Source organism: Chiroxiphia lanceolata, chromosome 1, assembly GCF_009829145.1.
Source record: "Chiroxiphia lanceolata isolate bChiLan1 chromosome 1, bChiLan1.pri, whole genome shotgun sequence".
NCBI lineage: Eukaryota > Metazoa > Chordata > Aves > Passeriformes > Pipridae > Chiroxiphia > Chiroxiphia lanceolata.
In genome coordinates this window covers 89,865,358-89,887,907 of record NC_045637.1, presented here as the reverse complement: position 1 = coordinate 89,887,907, position 22,550 = coordinate 89,865,358, and the positions used below count along the sequence as shown (strand labels likewise).

The 22,550-nt window shown below is 40.0% G+C and overlaps 2 protein-coding genes across 10 annotated transcripts in view; one reads left to right on the top strand and one right to left on the bottom strand.

Annotated features, from left to right (window-relative positions):
- Nucleotides 1–12,338, top strand: part of MAK (male germ cell associated kinase) — a 28,448-nt gene extending 16,110 nt beyond the window's left edge. For 3 of the 9 annotated variants that reach the window (XM_032689667.1, XM_032689677.1, XM_032689657.1), the window contains 7 exons: nt 1,721–2,041; nt 3,058–3,248; nt 3,783–3,913; nt 5,821–5,952; nt 6,615–6,689; nt 9,317–9,445; nt 12,085–12,338. In XM_032689667.1, coding sequence (XP_032545558.1) covers nt 1,721–2,041; nt 3,058–3,248; nt 3,783–3,913; nt 5,821–5,952; nt 6,615–6,689; nt 9,317–9,445; nt 12,085–12,239 — 1,134 coding nt within the window. In that variant the 3' untranslated portion in view covers nt 12,240–12,338. Of the gene's footprint in view, nt 1–1,720; nt 2,042–3,057; nt 3,249–3,782; nt 3,914–5,820; nt 5,953–6,614; nt 6,690–6,921; nt 8,919–9,316; nt 9,446–9,922; nt 9,971–12,084 lie in introns of those variants that run through there. The other 6 variants (XR_004357456.1, XM_032689697.1, XR_004357454.1 and 3 more) reach the window with 6 other exon arrangements.
- Nucleotides 12,339–15,993: 3,655 nt separating this feature from the next.
- On the bottom strand, nt 15,994–19,633 carry LOC116787805 (transmembrane protein 14C-like). Its single transcript, XM_032689721.1, has 4 exons — nt 19,450–19,633; nt 19,034–19,135; nt 17,025–17,109; nt 15,994–16,796 (listed from the first exon to the last, which is right to left on the bottom strand). The coding sequence occupies exons 1-4, from the start codon at nt 19,523–19,525 to the stop codon at nt 16,739–16,741; spliced, it is 321 nt and encodes a 106-aa protein (XP_032545612.1). The 5' UTR covers nt 19,526–19,633; the 3' UTR covers nt 15,994–16,738.
- Nucleotides 19,634–22,550: the final 2,917 nt, after the last annotated feature.

The window sequence follows — 22,550 nt, the reverse complement described above, 5'->3', positions numbered from 1 at the left end:
TTCTGCAGTGTTGTCTTCTGTGTTGGCATATTTTAAAACTCTCTCCATACAGGATAGAGAAAAAGCTGAGCCACAAGTTTCCTCAGTTGTGTTCTACAAGTCACTTCTGCTGCCTTTGTTTTCCCCCCCTATCTGTGCAAAGGGTGTTATTGAAAACTACGCTTTGCTTTCTGTGAAGCTGCAGATGGAATACAGTATGGAAGAGCTAAGGATTATTTTTACTTGGAGGTGGAATGTAAATTGTACTAAGCGATAAGGAAAGAACTTTGTGAAGAACATACCAGTAGATCACAAAGGTCACAGTTTTTCTCCAAGTTGATTTAAAGAAAACATATTTCAAGTACCAAAGATGGTTACATTCTGTGGATTTATTTTTTTTAAATTCATACCTAATGCGATCCTATTTAGAAGTATAGGAAGGAAGAATAGAGGAAATTGGGAAAGAAAAGACATATTGCAAGTTGGATGTAACATAAGTGGTTCAGAAGTGGTTAAACAGATGGTACCAAATACAGCAACCATTTCTATCCACTTTATAAAGCATAACTATTGTACAGCCACTGAGATCTATCTGTAGTCCAGTACTATGTATCTCTACACAAAACACCGTATGGTGCCTTATAAAAGCTTTTACAGAAGTGAGTTATCAAGGAAGCAGCTGCAGCAGTTGTGTAATCCACAGTCAAAAGAAAGAGTTTAATGCATATACATGGTAATGTGTAAAAAGGCAGCAATTCTTGAGTGCAGCTGAGGCAAAACACCTCTTTGAGAACTAACAAAGAGTAGGATCCTACCCAGAAGGAGTAGCAGAATGTGCTGTTTTGACATAGAAGGAGGTGTGTTACTAAGGTGTGTCCATGCTCTGCATCCAGTGGTGGACATGAAAAGGTCTGAGTAAAAGGCTGAAATAAACATCTGCCTTAAGACAGACATTGTAGTTTCCTAATAAACACCATGAAGACACAGCAAGCACAGCGAATGTATTTTAAAGCAAAACAAAAGCAGGGAAAGTTGGTGATAAGAAAAATGAGGGAGAAACTTTGCTCATTAACATTCTGTAATTGTAAAACCCATACATGGCAATCATCTCACTTCTGGGTTTTTTTTTTGGTTTTGTTTGTTTTGTTTTGTGGGTATTTTTGTTTGTTTGTTTGCTTTTTGTTGTTTTTTGGGGGGGGGTTGCTTGTGGGGATTTGTTTTGTTTGGGTGGTTTTCTTATGTGGGGTTTTCTGCTTTTGTTTGTTTTTGTTGGGGATTTTTTGTTTGTTTTTTTTTTTTAATTAAAAAACCCCAGACTGTTCCTTGAGTTGCCAAAACATAGTCAGCAGTGGAAACATGCAATAAAGCATGTGGTAAAGGTAGTGGAGACTACTCGTCTTAAAATTGAGATTTGTTACTGCATGAATTTAGAATGGTGTTGAATGTAAAACACACCACAAAGCACAGACTCCACAAAACCTAGCAGAAAAGGAGGGAAAGATATGACTGCTGTAACATGCACAATTGCATCTGTCTTACTGAGTTATGATGGGAAGACTTTGAAACACAGAACTGCCAGTTATCAATACACACTGTTTACATATGATCTCTTTATGCATCCATCCTGCATCTGTGCAGGATTTGCTTGCTTAAATGTTTCAGAAACCTGCTTAGATCCTTGCTGAGGTTACCAAAATCAACTTTTTGAAGTCAAATTAGTATTTTATATCTTCTTCTCCAGGCTTTGAAGTATCCTTACTTTCAAGTTGGCCAAATTTTAGGACCTCCTCCACAGTATCTGGAGAAGCAGACTCCTATTAAACCGGTTCAGCCAACAGAGCCAAAGCCAGCTTTTCCTAAACTGGAAGCTATATCCAAGCCAGAACCTCTGTCTTCACCTGATTTACCTGACAAAACAGAGCCACAGCCCCTGCCAAAGGTTAACCACCAGCCTCTCCAGCAAATTCAGTTGCCTCAGAATACAGCAAACCAGCAAGTACCAAAGCAGCAGCAGCCACAAGCACAACCATTTTTTCCAATTATCAATAAAAATTCATCGCCTGTAAGTTGTCTTTAATAACTACTTAGATGGTTTTATTAAAAGTTCTTAGTATATTCAACCAGGTGATCACTTGTCCTACATTTTATTAGAGGAAATACAAATAGATAACTAGGGACTAATAGAGGATATGCCAGGTCGCTTACTAAAATTTGGCAGCCAGTCAGAAGAAAAGATTGCTTGTAACAACAATGTGTGTTCATTTATAATAGCCCTTACTGACATGCTTATGCAGTAACGTAGTTATAACAGCTATGACTTATTGACCTTTGAGAAATAATTCACAAAAATACTGTCAGTATGCAGTAAAGAAGTGGAAAGGGAGAACTTCTCTTGCCTCATGCAGGAAAATACCCAAGAAGGTTTATCCAATTCCTAACCTTACAAGAATTTAACAACTAATATTTTTTTGTAAGATGAATAGTAAACTTTGGTTTGTAATCTTCATTTTGCTTTTGGGTTGTACTCACTGAACTGCAATATAAAGCATGTTAAAAGTAAAAGGTATTCAGAAAATACTGGAAAGCAAATGGTAGTCAGATGAAAGGATAGTTTTTAAATTTAGTAATTTCATTGGAAGAGAATGTTAAAGAAAGGCCTGACAAGCTTCTTTTATTTGCTGTACTTACTTTGGGGCCACAGCAGTGTTCTGCACCATTGTATTCTATTTCTCGAAGGTTCATCTACCACTGTTTAGAGCACAAGTTCAACAAGATACCAGCAGTAGAGGCTGAACACAGAACTGGATCTGCAAATAGAATGTTAACCTCACTACTTTAGGTAGACTTGGGCCATTTAAGGATTAGAGTCCAAAATAACTGCACTCAAAATACATGCTGGCATTATTGTTATGGTGTGTACTTAAAGTCATTCTGAGACTATGACCAAAACAGGCACAACATAACGAGAAAAATTCCCTCAAAGTCTTTAACCAGTATTCAGAAAGTAAACTAGATACAAAATATAAAATTTTAGAATGGAATTAAAGGTTGTTTGTTTTTTTTTTTTATTTAAAATAGAAACAAGCAGCTAGTGGCCCTCTGAATGTTGCACTAGGTCCTAAAAGCTGCAGAAGACGATGGGGCCAGACTTTGGTAAAGGCTATGGATAGCTGGGATGACTTGGATGACCCTGAATTTGGAATGTCATGTTCAAAGAAGCCTAGCATTGCATTGTTAAAAGAAAAGAAAAACAAGGAATTTATTTTTAGGTAGGTCCTACAATTATGAAATCGTATTTTCTTTTAGCAAGCAGTCCAGTAGATTTATAGATTGATTAAGACAAGTCTGCGAAAATTCAAGTCACCCAAATTCTGCAAGAATGCCAAAAGCTGTATGAGCAGACCAGCTTTGGCTGTGGTGTTGATTTGGTGCTAGCAGTATCCCAATACAATCAGATTTGCTTTCAGGCACTACATGGTTTAGGTGTTTCTTGTGTTATTAAGAAAATGTCTGTCTTACTAAAATCAGACATACTAACATAATTTCCTGTGTCAGTTAAGTGATACTGTGTTCTGCCAGTTATCCCCATTTGCTCTTATTCTGTACTGTTGGATACACTTTTTTCTTCCAATACCAGGTCAAACGCTCATGAGGTATTAGATTTGGCTGTTACTTTTTTGAAATAGACTCTGCTGATGAAAGTGGGATAACTGAAGAGCACCCTATTCTTCAGGCTAAGGTCAGCTTGTGGTATTCTGAGATGGAGGTGTTGGTCACATTGTTTGAAAATTTTGATTTTTCAGTGTGCCAGAACCAAAGCCTTCATGCTGTATCCAGCCAGGAGCGGAAAATAAGGTTCTGATGAGAAATGATTCTGGAAGATCAAATACATCAGCAAAACAGTACTATCTAAGACAATCAAGATATCTACCTGGTAAGGTTAAAAGTCAATACATATAGAAAATACAAGGTGGACACAATCTACATACAGTACATTTAAACTTTGGATTTCTCATTAGATAATTTTAATGTTCATAACCAGGCTAAATTTTCAAGCTTTGGACTAAATGCCTTTCCCAGAACACATCACAATTGATGCAGAAGTTCATGGCTATTAAACGTGGCTTGTACACCATAAAAGTTCACAGGACCTCTTATGACCAGTAACATAAAAAATCCTCAGTAATATAAATCCGACGTCTCTGGGACTACTAGGAATATATCCTGATTGACCTATAAGCAAGTGTGTCTGAGGACTGAAGAAACTACATATATTCTCTTCATCAGGAACCATAGTGATAGGACAAAGAGTAATGGGTTCAAACTGAAAGAGGAGAAATTTAAATTAGATATATAGAAGAAATTCTTTACTATGAGGGTGGTGAGGCACTGGAACAGGTTGCCCAGAGAAGTTGTGGGTGCCCCATATCTGGCAGTGTTCAAGGCCAGGTTGGATGGGGCTCTGAGCAACCTGATCTAGTGTGAGGTGTCTCTGCCCATGGCAGGGGTGTGGGAATTAGAAGATCTTTAAAGTCCCTTCCAACCCAAATCACTCTATGATTTTATACATATATAAAGCATATTTATCAGTTTTGCAGTGTCAGGAGGTTGGAGGTCTTTACACAGTTAGCCTTCTTTGTAGGAAGTGTTTAGAAATATCAACCACTGGCACTGGTAGGAATTCACACATTCACCTCCCCTCCCAGGGTATCTTTAAAAATAGATAACTTAGTCTAAATCTGGGTGCTTTTATCAGGAAAATAACATGAAATTATGTAATTGCTAGAAATGAGAATGGGAAGGAGGGGAAAGCAAAGAGAATGTTTCCTTCAATAAGTATTCTAAATATATACTATAATCAAATTATTTTCTTGGTGCCACTTAGTGTCATTTATTTGTTACCATGATGCTTTGTACAATTCCAATAAGCATATCATGACTTCTGCTGTAATCCACATGTGAGAATTTAGGTGGCTCACAAAGGAATTCCTCATTGTCAGGCAAGTTGTTTTGTTACAACGTATCATTAATTTGTCAGGAATTCATTAGGGCAATGATGACTTCTGAATATGAAATCACTTCCTGAATGTTAAATAGGATGCCCAGAGACTCAAGAGTTTAAGTCCAAAAGAAAAGAAAAAGAAAAATATAAAGGGTGAGGAGCTTCCCTATCTAAAGGTAACACAAATGGAAGGTTCATCTATATTTCTTCTTTTAAGCATGATTCTAGTGTCTCTCTGGTTTTCAGTTAGAAAGGCATAGATGTAAAAAATAATTAATTCCAAGATTTAAGGGAATAATAGCTCCAAGGAGCATATTTGTTATTTATACATATTACTTTAGTTCTGTAACCAGCAGATCTGGGAGCTGTTTTCGTGCAGTGTAATCCCCTTAAGTCTTGTAATGCTCCTAACATGTGAAGTAACACGAACCTTTTTGTCCTACTTTTTAACTTAACCCTTAAAGAAATAGTTTATTTTCAGTCTTGAGAACCCTAGTTTTTGATAGGTATTTTTAATTTGTGTTAATTTTTTGATAGACAAAAATATCAATAATGCAATTATGGTTTTATAGAAACCAAGTAACTGTACTAAAAGGACTGTTAAAAGTTGTCTTGAAAGCATGAAGAGAATTTTTCTTAAATCAGTGTCGCTAGTTTTCATGGCTTAGCTTAAAAATCTAACCTAATCAATGGACATTGTTAATTTACATTAATGGTGTTCACATTATAGCACAAATAATTCAGTGTTGGTTCACTGTTCTAAAAATGTGCATTTTTCATGGGTTGCATAATGTTTGAAAATTGATATTTATAACACTATTTATCATTTGTTTTCTAAGGTGTAAACCCAAAGAGTGTCTCTTTAGCAGCAGTCAATAGAGAAGGATCACAAGGAACCTGGAACAACCAGTTGTTTTCTAAATCGCTGGCACATACTGGAGGAGGATTGACTTTCAGCAGAAATACTACAGGTAAAAGTGTAATTGAAAATGATCAATACTTTATTTAATTAATGTAGTTAAGACCATCTGGTTTAAATTCTGTGGTCAAGCTTAGCTTCTAAGCTTTTTTTTCCTCTTGTTTTAACAAATGACTCATAACAACTTTTTCATATGTAAAACTATGTATTTTGCTTTCAGAACATTAAGAAGGTATAGACCAGCCATTCTTTATAAAGTTTTGTCAAAATAAATTTTGTCCATAATCCTCTTAGACCATAGGTACTGTATTTAAGCAAATAGTTTGACCTTATTACTGCCTGCTCAGTGTGCTATGGAACATTAGCAAACAGCAGTGTCACCTGTGAAAACAAAATGGTAAGCAGTGTGCTCATGTAATAAAAGTGCTACCTAATATTCTAAATATGTCTTTTATCTGTTTACTAGCCTTGTCCTAAATACTGCGCTGCAGGAAAAGTCCCCTCATTTTCATGAACTTTCAGGGAAGTTATTTTTGGGAGTATGTTTTGTGAAGTACACTATTAGTGAAGACTAAGGCTAGTTAAACAAAGTTTCATTCTTGCTTGCTTTTTTTCCTTTCTGTTCTTTTACATCACCTAAACAGGTTCTTCTTATCCTTTTTCTAAAGTTCTGTCTTTCCATCTTTTTCTTCCTTTCGTTTTCCTTACCTACAGATGAGAACTTAATTATACCTATTGAAAAGCTATCATGCAAAGAAAGGTTTAATGAAAAATTAGAAGATCCAAAAGGTAATTTATAGAAATTGTAGCCTAGTTCTTTGTATGTTTCTTATTTATGTTTTACAGTTTCTTGTAAAACAGTTATGTTTATAATGCATGTTCCTGATGATCATATACTTCCATTTGCAGTTGTACTCTGTTTTGTCAGACCTTGCTCTCTTCATTGTGACTTTTGGATTCTTGGCATTTACTCTGTCTTAAAAGGCAGAGAGTATTTTATTATCCTAATTATAATCCACAGCAGGTCACTGCTCTGTTGCTGGATAATGGTGAAGAAGTGATCCTTAAGCAGCACGTGCATCTCTCCTGAAGGACTGCTTGTTCATGACAGGACTTGGGACTTGAACCATTTCCTGCATTTGGATTCTCTACCTGATTCTTACACTGATTTTACAGTGCTGTGGTTGAACAGATTTTGGTGGAGCTACCTTAGTGTAAGAAGGTGGAAACTCAGGATTCCAGGCAGCCTAGTTTATGTCTAAATACACTGTTGGCTATAAGCATTGCAAATGCTGGAATGTTTTACCTCCCACCCTGTTCCTGCCCCCTCTGGTGTGTACTGCCCATGTGACACATCTCATTGCAACTACTTGTAGGGTTTTTTGAACTCACTACTTACCTCAAACAATTCAACAACCTTATCCTTTATGAAGAATCAGGTGTGTGTTGTTTGAGATGGGGGTATGGCCTTGGCCACCCTTGTGGACATCATGGCAATGAGTGCTTGCCTATAGACCAGCTGCCAGACCTCCTGGATGCCTGATGGATGATTACTTCTCTAGCAAGAACCCCTTCCTTTGTATGGCAGTAGTCAGAGGTAAGGCACTGTGCTTTTAAATAGGATGTTTTTAAATTTGTAGTTATTCTGTTATTTTATATTGAACTTTTTTTCCTGCTTCCCTTGTTCTCATCCAACAAAAGATCACCCCTGCAGACTGTTCATCCTGGCTGCACTTTTTCACTTCCTGCAGAAGAATTCATAAAGGACATTGGACACTGAGAGGTAAGGAGAACCAAAAAGATGGTTGAACAATTTTTGACAGCTATGCAGCTTTGCCGAGCTGTAGCAAAGAAGCAGATAGAAGTAGTCTTTTCGAGGTTGTATTAATTGAGGCCTGTCATGTTCTTATTTTCAGACCTCAGAATTTTAAGGAATGCTATTGAGTTCTCAGATCTGAACTACTCCCAATAGCTAGGAACTGGGGAATAAGAGAATGTGTGTGTATATATCCACAAGCAGGTGAATGAACCACTAAAACTGTGTTGTTTTGGTTTTCAGGCAAATTCCTGAAAAGGAAGAACAACTTCGACTCTACAAGAAAGTTAAATTTTATTGGAATACTTCATTAAAGTTTTATTTTTCACCAACTGTACTGATGTGTCATTCTTTACTGTGGAAACTGGTATCAAGTGGACAGAGGAAAGCTACATGGAGACCCAACTATTTGCAGAGCTGTGAAGTGACAGTTTGAGGAGACTGGCAAAACTGAGTTATCTGAATGCTTTTTGTTAGTGCTCCTGAACAGGGAGGTTTGCAACAACCCAATGCAGCTGTAATTAGCTGAGGATACCTATTTTGGGTTGTAGATGACCACTTTTGCAGCTTATAGATCCACTGCTCTGAGCTCTGACATCATCAGAGAGGACTGAGAGTGTTTGTGTGAAGAGGAACATTATGGGATTGCACAAAGGCTAGGAATTTAGGAGACAAAAACTGTCAAAACAGATACTGCATGTTTAGTGCAACTACCACTGAAACTATGATGAATATGCTCACATTTAATAAAGGTTAAAACAAACTACTGTGTATGGCCTTGTATTTCACAATATAATACTACTGAACACAGAAACATACCACTAGAGAAAAGCATTTCTCTCTGGACATTGTGCCAGCACAGTCTTTACACTGTCCCAAGTGATGACAGATATGAGGAAGGTAAGAAATTTTCTTGGAGCAGGGAATCTAAGTATTGTAACAGATCCTTCTGCCACTGAACATTAATTTCAGTACTAATTTTGTGTGTACATGCACAATGCTTCTCAGCTTCCAAATGAGGATGGTTATGTCAACCTTCCCATGAGAGTACTGCTTTAAAGAAAGATCTGAACCAAAACTAGGCATAATATTATAACCAGGGTTAAAGAAAGAGGGTAGTTGGGTCTGACCTTTATAGTAGGCCTTTTAGCTGTGGGACTGGCAGTCAACTTCAAGTGGTGCACCACTTCCCAAAAGAGAAGTTGGGTTTCAGTTCTTTTAGATTTAGTCCAAACATGTTGAGCATAAGAGTAGGGCTGAGTGCTAGTTTTCAAACAGCTTAAACCAGCTTCTGGCAAAGCAAGTAGATGTAAGCAAAAGGTAAGATCCTATCTATCTTTCTCTAAAACTCAGTGTAAACCTTTCTATGTTCACCCTTCTCTGTTGTTTTTTTTCCTGCTGATCTCCAGCTTGCAAGTCTGCTAAGTGCTGTAAAGAGTATAACTAATATACAAAACAAAGAATTAATATATACTTTTTTTCAAGAGATGAGCACTAGGGAGTACTCGGGGTACTGCAAATATATTTTGAAGTGACTATAAAAAGTAGGCAAGGTTTTCTGAATGCCACTGAAAATTCTAAAATTCTGTAATGTCAACAGGAAATCCTGGCTTTGTAAGTAGTGCTGCTTACAACCCATCAGGAATATACACCCCGTCCTTCCATAAAAAAGAAGTTGGCTCAGCTGGACAACGGATACAGCTAGCACCTCTTGGTGCACCTGTATCAGGTAAGAGATATCCTTTTACCATACATAACCAAGACAAAGAGAAACGTTAATTTTCCATGCTTCCAAAGAGATTAGCCCTTAGTAAGGTTTTCCTCAAGTTCTATAATTAAAACTGTAGGGCATAAATTGTTCTTAACGTAAGTGAACTGAATGTAGGTGTATAGAGGCAGTCCTGATAGCTAGAGAAACTATTGCTACTAATATTTATTAGGTAAAAAAGAAAATAATTACAAAAGGTGCAAACCTTTTATAATTCTAGAAAGTTTGGACCATTTGCTAAACTATGGCTCATTAGTGGTGATGGACTAAGCAGAATTGTAAAAATATATAACTCCACAACTCTGTAGTCAATGGTCATTTAGACTGGACTCCATTCATCTGGTAAAAACAATGTGAAGTCTGTTCTAAATGTAACTGTTACCTTGGATCCTCTACAGTATGGATGACATTCTGAGCACTTCCTTTGTATGTTCCTAATTCAGAGAAGATGAACAGAAGTGCTCAGGATGCAGGGGAAACTGGTTTGTGAGTGAAGATTTAGAGCTCTGCCCAGCAGCATGCTTCTCTAGTTACTTCAGAGGAAACAGCAAGGCCCTCAACTACTGGTGAATTGTTTAACCAAAGGGCTTATGGCACACCAATCTCATATGGTCCTGCTTAAATAATGTCTTTTTGCTGATGTGCTCTTTTGAGTTACCTGTTCTCCTTAGGAATTTGCAAGTAACTTCTGAGAAGCAGAGAGGGAAGGAAGGAGGGAGATGGCATGCATATATAACATATGCTTAGATGTATTTGTATTCTGTGCCTGAGTGCATCAGAAGCCCACCAGGGAAGGCTGGAGCTGCAGTTCATTATCTTATCAACTCACTGCTGGAACACAGCTGCAAGAGTTTTGATTTGTCACAGTGTGTGGATCAAGAAGTTCATAGGAGGACAAAATCTGCAACTATCTCTAGACTGCTGTGAATAGTGTGAAAGAGAAGGGATTAGATATGGTGTTCCAAAGGGAAATAAATTCACTGTTAATCTGTAATTAGAAATGGAAAATGTGTAGTAAAAGTCAGAAAAGCTGGCAGATGGAGGTCAATTAAGACATTCTTACATGTCCTGGAAAAGAGCAAGAATACTATTGCTTTAAACCCCTCATATTTAGCCTAAACTTTGCAGACTTGCATGGGAAGAGAGATAAGGATAAAGGAAATGGCAGGTTTTATCTCCTAGCTGTCAATATTTGAACATTAACATTTTTGGTGACCCTTTGCTTTGCATTATGCAAACTGAAATAAGTTATGCTCTCAATTGTATTTCTCTCTTAATTTGTTAAGTTTTTTAATGCCATGATTTAAATAATTTAATGTAGTATAAAGGATCAGTTTCTCTGTGGAAAATGCCAAGACCCAGGAAAAGTGGCCTTCATTGCCAAGGTACTGTAGGCCTACAATAAAAAGGAACAGTATTAGTTTTCATAGAGGTGGAGACCTGACCCCCAGTTTCAGTTCCTTGATGTTCCTCCTTTTTAAATGCCTTGATCCTCACCTGTTCTTTAATGGGTTCAATCCACTCTTTCTGTAAGAAACAGAATGATACACAGGCACCGAAGAACCATTAAATTTAAATGTGAATTTTTTTTTAAGAGTATCACTAATACATAATAAAAGAAGACTAAACTACAAATGTAGGAATGGAAGGGGTAGGACCTACTTTGGGAATGCTAAGGTATAGCAGGAGTCTGGATAAGAGAGGTCCCAAATGACTGACTTTAAAGGATTGGGAAAATGGCAGAATTGGTCATGAACATGAAGAAACATCAGCCCCCGCAGCAGCACAGTTACTTTAGTCACATGAAGCTTGAGGAAGTGCCAACTACCTGAAATGCAAAAAGGGGAAATCTGAGTAGGAAGGCCAGGAATACAGTAATGCACTACTGCTAGTGCTTGATATCAGGTGGATACCAATATTAAGGAATAAAAAAACCTTCAGACTTGGAATAGATCCTATAAAATCAATGGAGAAATGGGAAACGGAGCAAAGAGGACTTGGCACCAGTTAAACCAGGAGTTCTGAGTTGAGCAGGAGGGGAATAAAAGGCATAAAATCTCAAAGGGAACAAGGTCTCCAGAAGCTGTCCTTCAGTCTAAGCTGTTTGGGTCTTAATAAGTTTATCAATGTTATAATTACATGCTTTTATAAATATTTGAGATAGAAGAAAGAACACACTCATTCTGTAGCAGTTTTATAACAGGAGATACAGAATTGTAGGTATATGCATCAGTTTTTCTACTGAATTTCAGTCTCAATGTTTCCTCGAGGGATTGCTGCAAAACAAATATCCAGTAGGTGAGGATTAAACACACAAACTATAAGAAACATGCACCTTATCTTAAAACAAGCATAGACAGCATGCTCTCAGGCATATAGTGGGATTCTTGCAGTTGTCCTGTGCAGGGTCAGAAGTTGGACTTGATCCTTTTGGGTCTCTTCCAACTCAGGATGTTTTATGACATGTAGGAGACCAAGGCACCCTGCTACATTGGCACCCTTAAGTACCATAAGTCATCTTTAACCTCTCATTCTTTTCTCTGTAAAGAAGTAAAATATCTTTTTAGTCATCATTAATTGTGAGTTCTTGTTCCTTTCAGATTTTTCCTGGAAAACCAAAGCTGCTCGTGCTCCATTACCAGGTTCTACCTTCAATTCACCAGCAAAAAACATGAGTATCTTAACTTACCCACCAACAATTCAGCGAGTACATGGAAGAACAGACTGGGTGGCCAAATATGGAGGAAACAGATAGAAAATGCCATCCTGTACAGACACTACGTGCGCTGTGTTCGGTTCTCCTGCACTTGGAAACCTGAAATGCCTATTTGCTCTAACTTTTCTTAAGACTATGCAATAGTAAAGAAGAAAAAAAGACCTTGTGTTCTATTACCTGTTATAGTACACATATAATACCATGTAAAATACTGGCTATACAGTAGGATGTAATGAAGTATTGTATAACACATATTGCCAAAACTACTAGAAGTAGATTTCATTTGACATTTTTCTATAGATGATCTCCTATCCCTGTGCTCTTAAACACAACAGTTATGGTTATTCATCCAGTGCAACATCCACTGTTGGGATATGCTTGAAGCACACAAGCAGTTAGAAGTAGGGCTGAAGCAGAGCAGCACCAGGCTTCCAGGTGTTAGGCTGGTTCCTCAGCAGGAAGCTGAGAGTGAAGCACAGCTCCGGCTTTGTGAGGAATACCAAACTCTCCTACAAGGATTTCAGAACTCACTTGTAACTAAGAATTACTCAGGGTCTGTAAGCTGCAAATATTCATGTAGCAATGAGAGCTTAAATCCTTGTAGTGGGACATAAGCAATCCGCTTATAGATACTACACAGGAAAACTCTAAAAACTTGGCTGATACATGGCTGTAGAAAGATATAGCAATATTGGAAAATAGCTAAACAAGTACTGAATGCTAGACTCAAGCTGTGAAGTGAAGCCTAACAATTAGATTCTGCTGTTATAATTAACTTAATGCCATTTTTGGTCAAAGACCTGTAGAGATTTTCCTCTGTCCTGTCAAGGGAGTGTCGCAGTGACCTTTTAAGAAGCCTGAATCACTGTGGTCTGTCAGTCATTTTAAGGGTGAATTAGTCAAAAATGAATAAATTAATCAATAAACTCCTGTTTCTATATATCTTTATTGGGTGATCAAACTTAAACTACAGAAGTTGAATAAGCTATATGAGGGAGGATATTGGGCTGTTCTTTAAAAATATTGTTTTCTGGTTTAGATCTTAAAGGCCAACTTAGGTACCTAAAAACACACAGAAACTTTAATAATTCATTGTGTCGCTGTTTATATGCTCATTCAGTACTTTCCCCAGCTTTTATGGTAAGTTTTATAATAATATCGTGTAAAGGACTTTGCAATGTACAATAAACTGGTTTTTTAGGATGTTGAACTGGGCTACTTCTGTTAACAATTGCATTTCGAATAGATGCTTTAGACTTAATAGTTACATTAAACTTGCCATTTAAAAGTATAAACAGAGTAGGTTCTTTAAGGATTTAAAGCTGTTAATGATTACTTTAAGCATTGTAAAAAAAGAAATGTATTTGTAGGCTTTTATAATGGATATTAAAATTTAAATTTCTGTTGTTGACCCAATCTTTCATAATATATAGGTTACATTAATTTCCTGGAAAGCAATTTAATCTAAAACAGTTTTACCAAAAAGTCAAATATTTTGTTATTAAAATTGCACCTAAAGAAAATGCCACTTTAATACTGTAAGAGCTACACAGGGATAGGGATATATGGTTAGTAATGCACTAGAGAGTTTAATTCAATTGCCATTGGTCTAGGATTAAATATTTGTCATTCCATTAGTACTAACAGATGTTCCTATGCTATTTGTGTCCTTATTTATTGGTAGAATATATGTAACTTGCCATGGCAATGAAGGACAACCTCAGACTTTGTAACAGGCATTAAAGCAATGGTTTTATAATTAAAAAACAAGATAAATTAATCACTTGTCTCTAGTACAAGATGCCAATGACTTAGTTAAAAACACGGCCTGGTTGAGGAATTAACTAGTAATGCATCCAAAGGTCACATGTCCATAGCTCACATGTCCATAAGTCACCTAGAGCAGAAAAATAAAGAGGTACTATTTCTGGCACTAAATATGGCTAGAAGAAACATGCTGTCCCTTACCACACGCTAATGAACCTTGAAAGGGCTTTGACATAACTAAACCAGCCTTTACTTGTTCATAATCAAAGCATGACCAGCATTAAAAAATTCTTCTTGCAAACAGCAAGAAAAGGCTAATGAGCTCTGTACAGTCATTTTAATTCTGAATCATTGACACATATTGGATTGTTAGTGCAGAAATGCCATCTAATGCTTAAAAAATTTAGTATGCTGAAAAAGTTTCAAGGGGGTAAAGAGTATGTAAGACTAAAGCTTTCTCTTGTCCCTTTGTCTGTATTACTGCTGTGTCTCCTGAACATGAAAAGTGATAACACATTCTACCAGCAGTTCTCAGTTCAAGCTACTGCTTTCCAAAGCTCATGGAACAGCAGCTTAACACTTTGGTCTAAGAGTTTAAAAGCTTTTAAGTCCAATTCCCTGTTTTCTATTTTCTTTATTCCATCAGAGACAACTGCAGCTCAAATTTGCAAGTTACCTGATTTGAGACCAGCATTATACAATTAGAAAACTGCTGGATCATGGATGTTCTCACTTAATTGCAGGAGATGCATTTATGTGTGCATCTTACTTCTACAGAAGAAAATGATTCAACAGCAATATGAAGAAGCAAAAAAACTATGAAGTAGTTTAAAGAGAAGTGTCTTAAATGCTAATGCCTGGCTTACTAACTTTTTCAAGTTAGAGCAAAGACACTGAGACACGTGCCCACCAATGGTGAGTCCATGGGCTGGGATTAGGCACTTAAAAGGATGACATATAAACAAACCATCTTCTGTTTCTATGCAGGGAGGCAAGAGGGAAATGTAAATACAGGAGAACACCTGAAGCTGAACTCTGCAGGATGATGAATAAGGGTTTTAAGAAGATGCTCTGAGTACAGTTCCCCCTCAAGATCTCACTGCCTGTGCTCAAGCCAGCTCTGACCCAAGTTGTTTGGCCTGGGAACAGGCTGCTGAGACCCTTGCTGGAGCTGCACCCATTCCTGGCCATGTCTCTGAGGATCTGGAACCCAATCTGATTGGCCTGGCATCCTGGCTTGATCTCAGCCTTGCCTCATCATTGTGAGTTTCCTGGCAAACTGCACTGCTGGCAGAGCCTGGCTATGGCCACTGGCCCAGCTCTGCACCTCCTGCTCAGGCAGCACAGGGTCACTGACCTGCCTGTTTTGCTGCAGCAAGGAACGAGGAAAGGAAAACTAGAGGATGTGACCCTCCTGCAAAGTTACTAGCCTGATACTTAGAGAATTCTAAGCAACTCCAGGATCTCACCATCTAATGGATCAACCCTGCTGCTTCCATCTCTCTCAGTACCAGGCACCAAAGAAAGGCTGAGGAAATAAAGCTCAGGATCTGTGCAGAAAGGGATATAAGTTAAATGAAACCAGAAAAGGGATACATTACCAACCATGTGTAGCTTCCAGGATTATTTCACTATGGCAGGTTTATATTTGGAACAATTTCAGGCGTCAAGGGAATCAACTGAGGACAAAGACTGATCAAATGAACCCTTCAGTCTTTAAAGAAACTTTCATACAGAATTTTCTAAATCTAAAATAGACGATTCCCTCAGAAAACAAAAACCAAACAAACTTTAATACAATAAAATACTTGTCTGAATATTTGGTCTGTATGCTTTTGTTCTCTACACCTCCCCCCAGTTCAGATTTTTATATTTACAAGTTACTAGATTCAGGGAATAGAATAGAAATTATCTATACAATTCATGTTTGCAAATATATCCAGACACCCTGCAAGAAAGGCATCAAACTATCAATCCAGATGAATGACTAAAGACAAAAAAAGTTGTGTAGAACACAAAGGTTTGTAATAATAATTTGTTAGTTTATTTAAAATAACATTTTAATAAAGCTATGCCTGCAATTCAGCATTGCCTAATAAAGCATATTTTTGATTTATGAATAATAATCTGTAAAAGTGAAATGAATTACACATAGCTGGGCACTTTTGCTTACAAGTAATTGCAAGGAATGGGTCTGCATTCATTGCATTACAGCAGAACCTCAACAGCCTGTTCCATGATTATGTTTTGTGGGACCAGCTTCTGACACACAGTGCTGGGAAAACAAAGTCCCTGACTGACAAACATTATGACCAGATAAACTGGTAAGGAAAGGGAGATATAATGTTATAAGCACATTTATTATATTAATTACTAGTGACAGACTGGCAACTCCCCTTCCCTTGTTTTAAAGGTACACATGATTTTAGAAGGACAAACCAAGATGTACATTTAAGCTTCAATCCTGCAACTGTCTGCATACAAGGGCCAAGAGGTCTTTGCCTACAGTAAGCTGCAGGACCAGAAGCTAAACTAATGCTATAGTCATATTTTCTTGCTTCACAGTGCAGAAAATGTTAAGACAGATACCATTTGGGAAGACATAACAAGGCCTCTCTATGTCAGTCCTTTAAAAACACAACCCATGTGTGTTAGGATATGAAAAATACAATACACAGGTAGCAGTGTCTTTTCCACTTTTGTGCAGCACATTTAAGCAGTTGCAGCTTCAGGCTTCTCAATCACATATCTTCAAGTAACTTGATGCAGATTTATGGCTTAAGGGGCTTTTCCATTATCTGCAATCCAAGCCGTCCAACCATCAGTAAACTGTTGAACAGAATAGTTGTTATAAAAAGAGGAGGGTGAAGGCAAAAATCCCATAAAGAACAAAAAGGAAGAAAATACTGACATGATTTCATTTAGCTGAACTCCACCAAAGATTTCATTTTTTCACAGAACTTACCATGTAACATTTTTAAAACAATATAATCCACAAGTAAGTTAAATAAAATGCACATTTGATAATACAGACAAGGGCAAAAGAGAGGTGATTACCTGGCACCGGCAATTATCCCAGGCATTGCTTTTCTGGTGTTGTAAAATCTCATTCCCATAACAGTAGACAAGGTTCCAGACGCCACTGTTGAAACGAAGCCCAGTCAGAACCATTTGGCACAGAAGTACCAGTGCAACACTGCCACACTTGGACACTGAGCAGCGCCAACCACAGACCTATGTGTACAGACAGGAATGCCTCCCTCTGGATGCACTGGATTTTCTTAAACAGTAAAGCTGTTGTTACAAACATCTCAGCAGCTCTGGTAAGCGCGCTCCACTGCTCAGGAGAAGCAGGGAGGTCTTGTCAGGGTCGAGACCACTGTCTGATTGCTCACAACCTCCAGTCCTCTGGAGAGATCACTAACTCTCCCTCAATTACTCCTTATTTGCAGATGAATGATTATTTCCTTGAACACAGGCAGGCTCGAAACTGCCAGAAAGCTGGGATGGTGACAGAGTTCACTATGTGGGAGGCAAATATTACAGTCCCCATTTCTCTGTGGCATTTTGAACTAGAAGGGGCACTAAATATTACAACTGGAAAGAAAACAACCCCACTTGAAAATACAAACTAGAAAACAGAAAGAAATCTAAAGCAACAAATTGAAAGAGTGATTACTCTCTTAAACATTACTCTAAAATATTTAATCTCTAAAACAGGAAAAGCAATCCCATCAATATGCACATAAAATTTACAGGGACATTGTTTCTTTGAAGAAAAAAGGCAAGTGGAGATGCTGTATACCTTTCTCCAAAGCCTCAAGTTTGTTTGCATCAGACAGGGCAAACGGTATTTTAGAGACACTCTGTCAAGGTTCCATTTCTGGATTTCTACCCATGATGTACTATGACCAATATAAAGCTCTGCAGGAGCCACAGCTGCACATTGGAAGCAGGGCTGAGGAGGAATGAAGAGTTGTACTAGACTGTGACACACCACCACTTTCAACAGGTGCTTTTGAAGGCACTATATGCATCACATCAGGATACACGGAAGCTGCTCATCCTTCTTCCATGACACTGACTAAAAACTTGTGCCAGAGATGCACAGCCATGCACAGCCACTCCCATGTCATGCCAGAGACAGTTCACAAATGGAAATTTTGCTTCATATTGACCTGCATTTTACATGTCATTCCTTACTGATGAGGCAGTTTGGTCCTCTGCAGTATCTACCAGTGGCTTCATAGAGCCTTTCAGCACACTAGTCCTACTGGGTTAAAACAGTCTTAAATCACTGTAAAGCTATAGTATCACAACACTAGTAACACTGTGGAGTAGTTACAGAACTAGAGGGAACCTCAAGAGGTTATCTCGAATACCCTAGTGCCCAAAGGCAAGATCAATTCCTGATAGTGGTTTAACCAGGTATTACAGTCCTGCAGCACTGGAAGTCCCTGAGGTTCACCTGTTCTGTTTCAGTGCTTCATAACACTCTCCACGGTCATTTTCTCCTTCATCTGAAGAGCTAACGGCAAGATATGCCCACAGCTTCTTGTACATTCTACTATAAGCAAGCAGAATAGATCATCGCCTCCTTTCTTTTACATACTTCAGACTGTTTCCTCCACAGTGTATGATGCATTAAAATATATACTGCTCTTCTGACATGCTTGTGCAAACCAAGATTCCATAAGGCCGCACACCACTTGTCACAGTGCTGTCACTATTGCAAAAATAGTGCTTATTCCATGACCACAGGCTAAAAATGCTGCTTCACAACCGAACATTTTCCATGCACGTTTTCATTAGTTAACACAGTGTCTAACCTGGCAGAGGAGATAGGTATTTCTCCCCAACTCTGGCTTCAAACAGGACAGCCCGGGTTTTAGAACCAAGTACTGTGCTTGGTACACAAATAGAGCCAGGAAGTCCTGTCCTGCCACTACTTACATTTGTACAGGTAAATGGGCACAGGTCAGAGGAAACACGCTAGGAAAAAAAAAAAGGTTACTGCTCCCACCGCTACTAGTAACGCTCAGTACTCAGGTGCTGAGCAAACTTACCGAGGGAAAGCCACACATTCTTTGGATCTTTGGACTGCTGGTAAGCACCTAGTCCGGCTAAGCCACCAAACAGAAGACCAGCAGCTAGTGAAGGGACGCTGCCTTGAATAAAAATAAATATAAAGCAGTCAGTGAAAGAACACATACAAAGTCACTCTGCACACCAAAGAAAGGCACCCGCGGGTTCCCGTTATTTGTAAACCCACAAAAACAACCTAAACGGAGGACACTGCACTGGGCTGGGGTTGTCTTTAAAGATACTTTGCAGGCCTCAGCAAGCACCGTTTCGGCGGCAACAAGGACTTAGCGGGGTTTGCGGGGTCACTGCCAGCAGCGGGCCGGGACCTGCGGCTGAGCGCCCCCGCAGCCCCGGCTGCCGCGGGCCCGGCCGGGACAGCCCCGGCCCCGGCACCCACCTGCCTTGGCGTAGCCGACGACGCCGCCCGCCGCCACCAGCGCCGCGTAGCCGAAGCCCAGCCAGTCGTATTCCATTTGCGGGCACAGTGGAGCCGCGGGCAGCGCCACGCCGACCTTGAGCTGCTCTCTCTCCTCCCCCCTCTCTCCCTCCACCCCGCTCTCCCTCCCCGCCGCGGCACCGCCTCCCCCGGAGGTCCCGCCCGCCGGCCGTGACGGGGGCCCGGGGAGGAGCCACTCGCACCGCTCAGGCTTCGGGAGGTTTTTCCTAATTGACTGCCAGTCAGTAACACGGTAGGAAAGTCAGAAATAAAGCAAAAACCCACCCTTGCCGCTCTTCTTCCCAGGCTCAGCTGACATCACTTCGGACTGCCAGAGAATGGGGAGAGGCGGCTGCGGCCAGTCCATAGCGCCTCTTCTGCGCTACTTATTCCTCCTCGCTCTCTTACCGTGCCCCTGCCTCTTACCGCGTCCCTCCCACGGAAGACGGTCCTGCACAAACTGCCCCAGCGTGGGTCCTTTCCACGGGGTGCAGTCCTTTAGGAACAGGCTGCTCCAGTGTGGGTCCTCTACATGGTCACAAGTCCTGCCAGCAAACCTGCTCCGGTGGGGGCTTCTCTCTCCAGGGGCTGCAGCTTCCACCAGGGAACATCCACCTACTCCGGCGTGGGCTCCTCCATGGGCTGCAGGTGGAATATCTGCTCCACCGTGGACCTCCATGTGCTGCAAGGATTAGCCTTCCTTACCATGGTCATCACCAAGGGCTTTCAGGGGAATCTCTGCTCTGGCACCTGGAACGCTTCTTCCCCCTCCTTCTTAACCGACCTTGGAGTCTGCAGGGCTGTTCCTCTCAAATGTTCTCAGTTCTCTCTCCAGCTGCGGTTGCTGTTGTGCAGTAAGTTCTTTCCCATTCTTAAACACGTTATCACCAGTGCTATGATGAGCTCAGCCTTGGCCAGCAGCAGGTCTGTCTTAACCCTCCATGACTCTGCCCAACATGAGGGCAGCTCCTGGTGTCTTCTCACAGAAGCCATACCTGTAGCCCTCCTGCTACCACAACCTTGCCCTGTAAGCCCAATACAGGCATCAAAAGAAGGCATATGGATTCCCTGGAAACTGCTGAGGATGCCATGCACAAGCAGGGTGATGGTGATGTGCTGCGGGTCACAAACCCCAGCACGATGTGGAACAGCCTCTGCACTAGATGCAGTCTGAATGCAGGCTTGTTACCTGAGGCACAGCACTAACTCATACACTGAGGTGAGGTACTTCCCGTTTTTATCCTGGTTTGTGCAAATTAGGGAGCATGGTGGTAACCCACGAAAGGGTTACCCACCAACCATCAAAACTTTACACTATTTGTACAGTTTAACAAACCAATTACACTATTTATACATTTTAACAAACTAAAGCAGGAGCATTCATTGGTTACAAATGACATAACTTTTTGATTAATTAGGACTCAACCCCTTATTTGCTAATTATATCTCTCACTTCTCATGTTAATCACTCCATGGGTGCAGTTCTTCTCTCCTTGTGAGTCTAGGGTCTGTTTAAAGTGGGTGCTCAATGAGTTGGTGGTTGTGACTGCCTATTGCTAGATTTTACCTTTCCCCCACTTACTGCTCAATTCTGCTGACTTCACTCCTGGTGGCTCTCGTCCAGACAGCCCATTCATCTTAGCATTGTCTTCTCTTGTCCTTAAAACAAAAGATTAGCTAAGTGTATGATGCTCAAATGCAATTGCTTAATCATATCTGTCCAGCTACAGCTACTAATTAACAAAGCAAACCAAAAATTTGCAAAGTTTCACTTAAACCCCTATTCAAATCTTGAGGGGCTCACATCTGGAGGGTCTTGGTATCAATCCTAGTTCCTGAAGGAGGGTGCAACTCTCCCAGTCTGGATCTGCAGAGGTGCCTGGGACTGAGAGGCTGGAGAGCAGCTTTGCAGGAAAGGTCTTGGATATCCCGGAGTGTCACAAAAAGTTCCTCCATGAGGCAGCAGCATGGTCTTGCAGCAAAGGTGATAGACAGCAACCTGAGCTGCATTAAAGGTGATCCTTCCCCTCTGCTCTATGGTGAGACATAGCTGGAATCTTGGGTCCAGTTCTAGGCTCACTGGTGCAAGGCAGACTTGGACATACTGAAGCAGATCCAGCAAAGGGCTATGAAGATGATTAAGGGCTTGAAACATCTTTGATACATGAAGTGTCTGAGAGAGCTGAAACTGTTCAGTCTGCATGAGAAAAAGCTCAGAGGCATCTTATTGATCCAGATAAGTATCTAATGGGGAAGGGTAAAGCAGGTGAAGCCAGGGTCTTCTCAGTGGTACCCACTGACAGGACAAGGGGTAATGGGCACAAGTTGCAATACAGGAAATTTCATTCAAACGTAGGTAGAATCATTTTCATTATGAAGGTGGCCAAACACCGGAAGAGGCACTCAGGCAGGCTGTGCAGTCTCCATCCATGGAGATATTCCACTCCAAACTGGACACAGCCCTGACAATGCTTTAAGAAAGGGAAGTTGGACTTGGTGTGCTCCGGAGGTCCTTTCCAACCTCTGTTGGTCCATGATTCTCTGTGACACAGGCACCATGAAATTGGTGCAAATTTCTCAGCTGATCTCTGCCTCCTTTCTTCCCAGATGTACTTTGAGAACTGACCGCTCTGGTTTGTGCTTGTGACAAGATCTTCTATGTATTTTACAGAAAGGAATATATCATGAGCCCCACCTGACACAAGAAGCAAATCACTTTCTGGCAGGGCTTATTCATTAACACGTACCCAAAGATTTACTGAACTTGGCAAGTTTCAAGTCCTGCCTTGTGTAGACAACATAAATGATCTGTTGATCATGCTTTCTGCTTTATGTTTCTTTTTTCCACGACTGCACTACTGATAGTAGCTATGCTTGGGCCTGGATAGATTTGCAAGGAAGGAAAAAACCAGAAGATTTGAAGCTTGCACACAGTAAACTATGGTAAGACCAATTCCTTCACGAGACAATGAACTTTTCCTTCCGTAACAGACTCTGAAGAAGAGGTGTGCAGGGTAGAACTTTGTTCTGTTGTATATGAGTGGTTATGAGACTAGTACAAA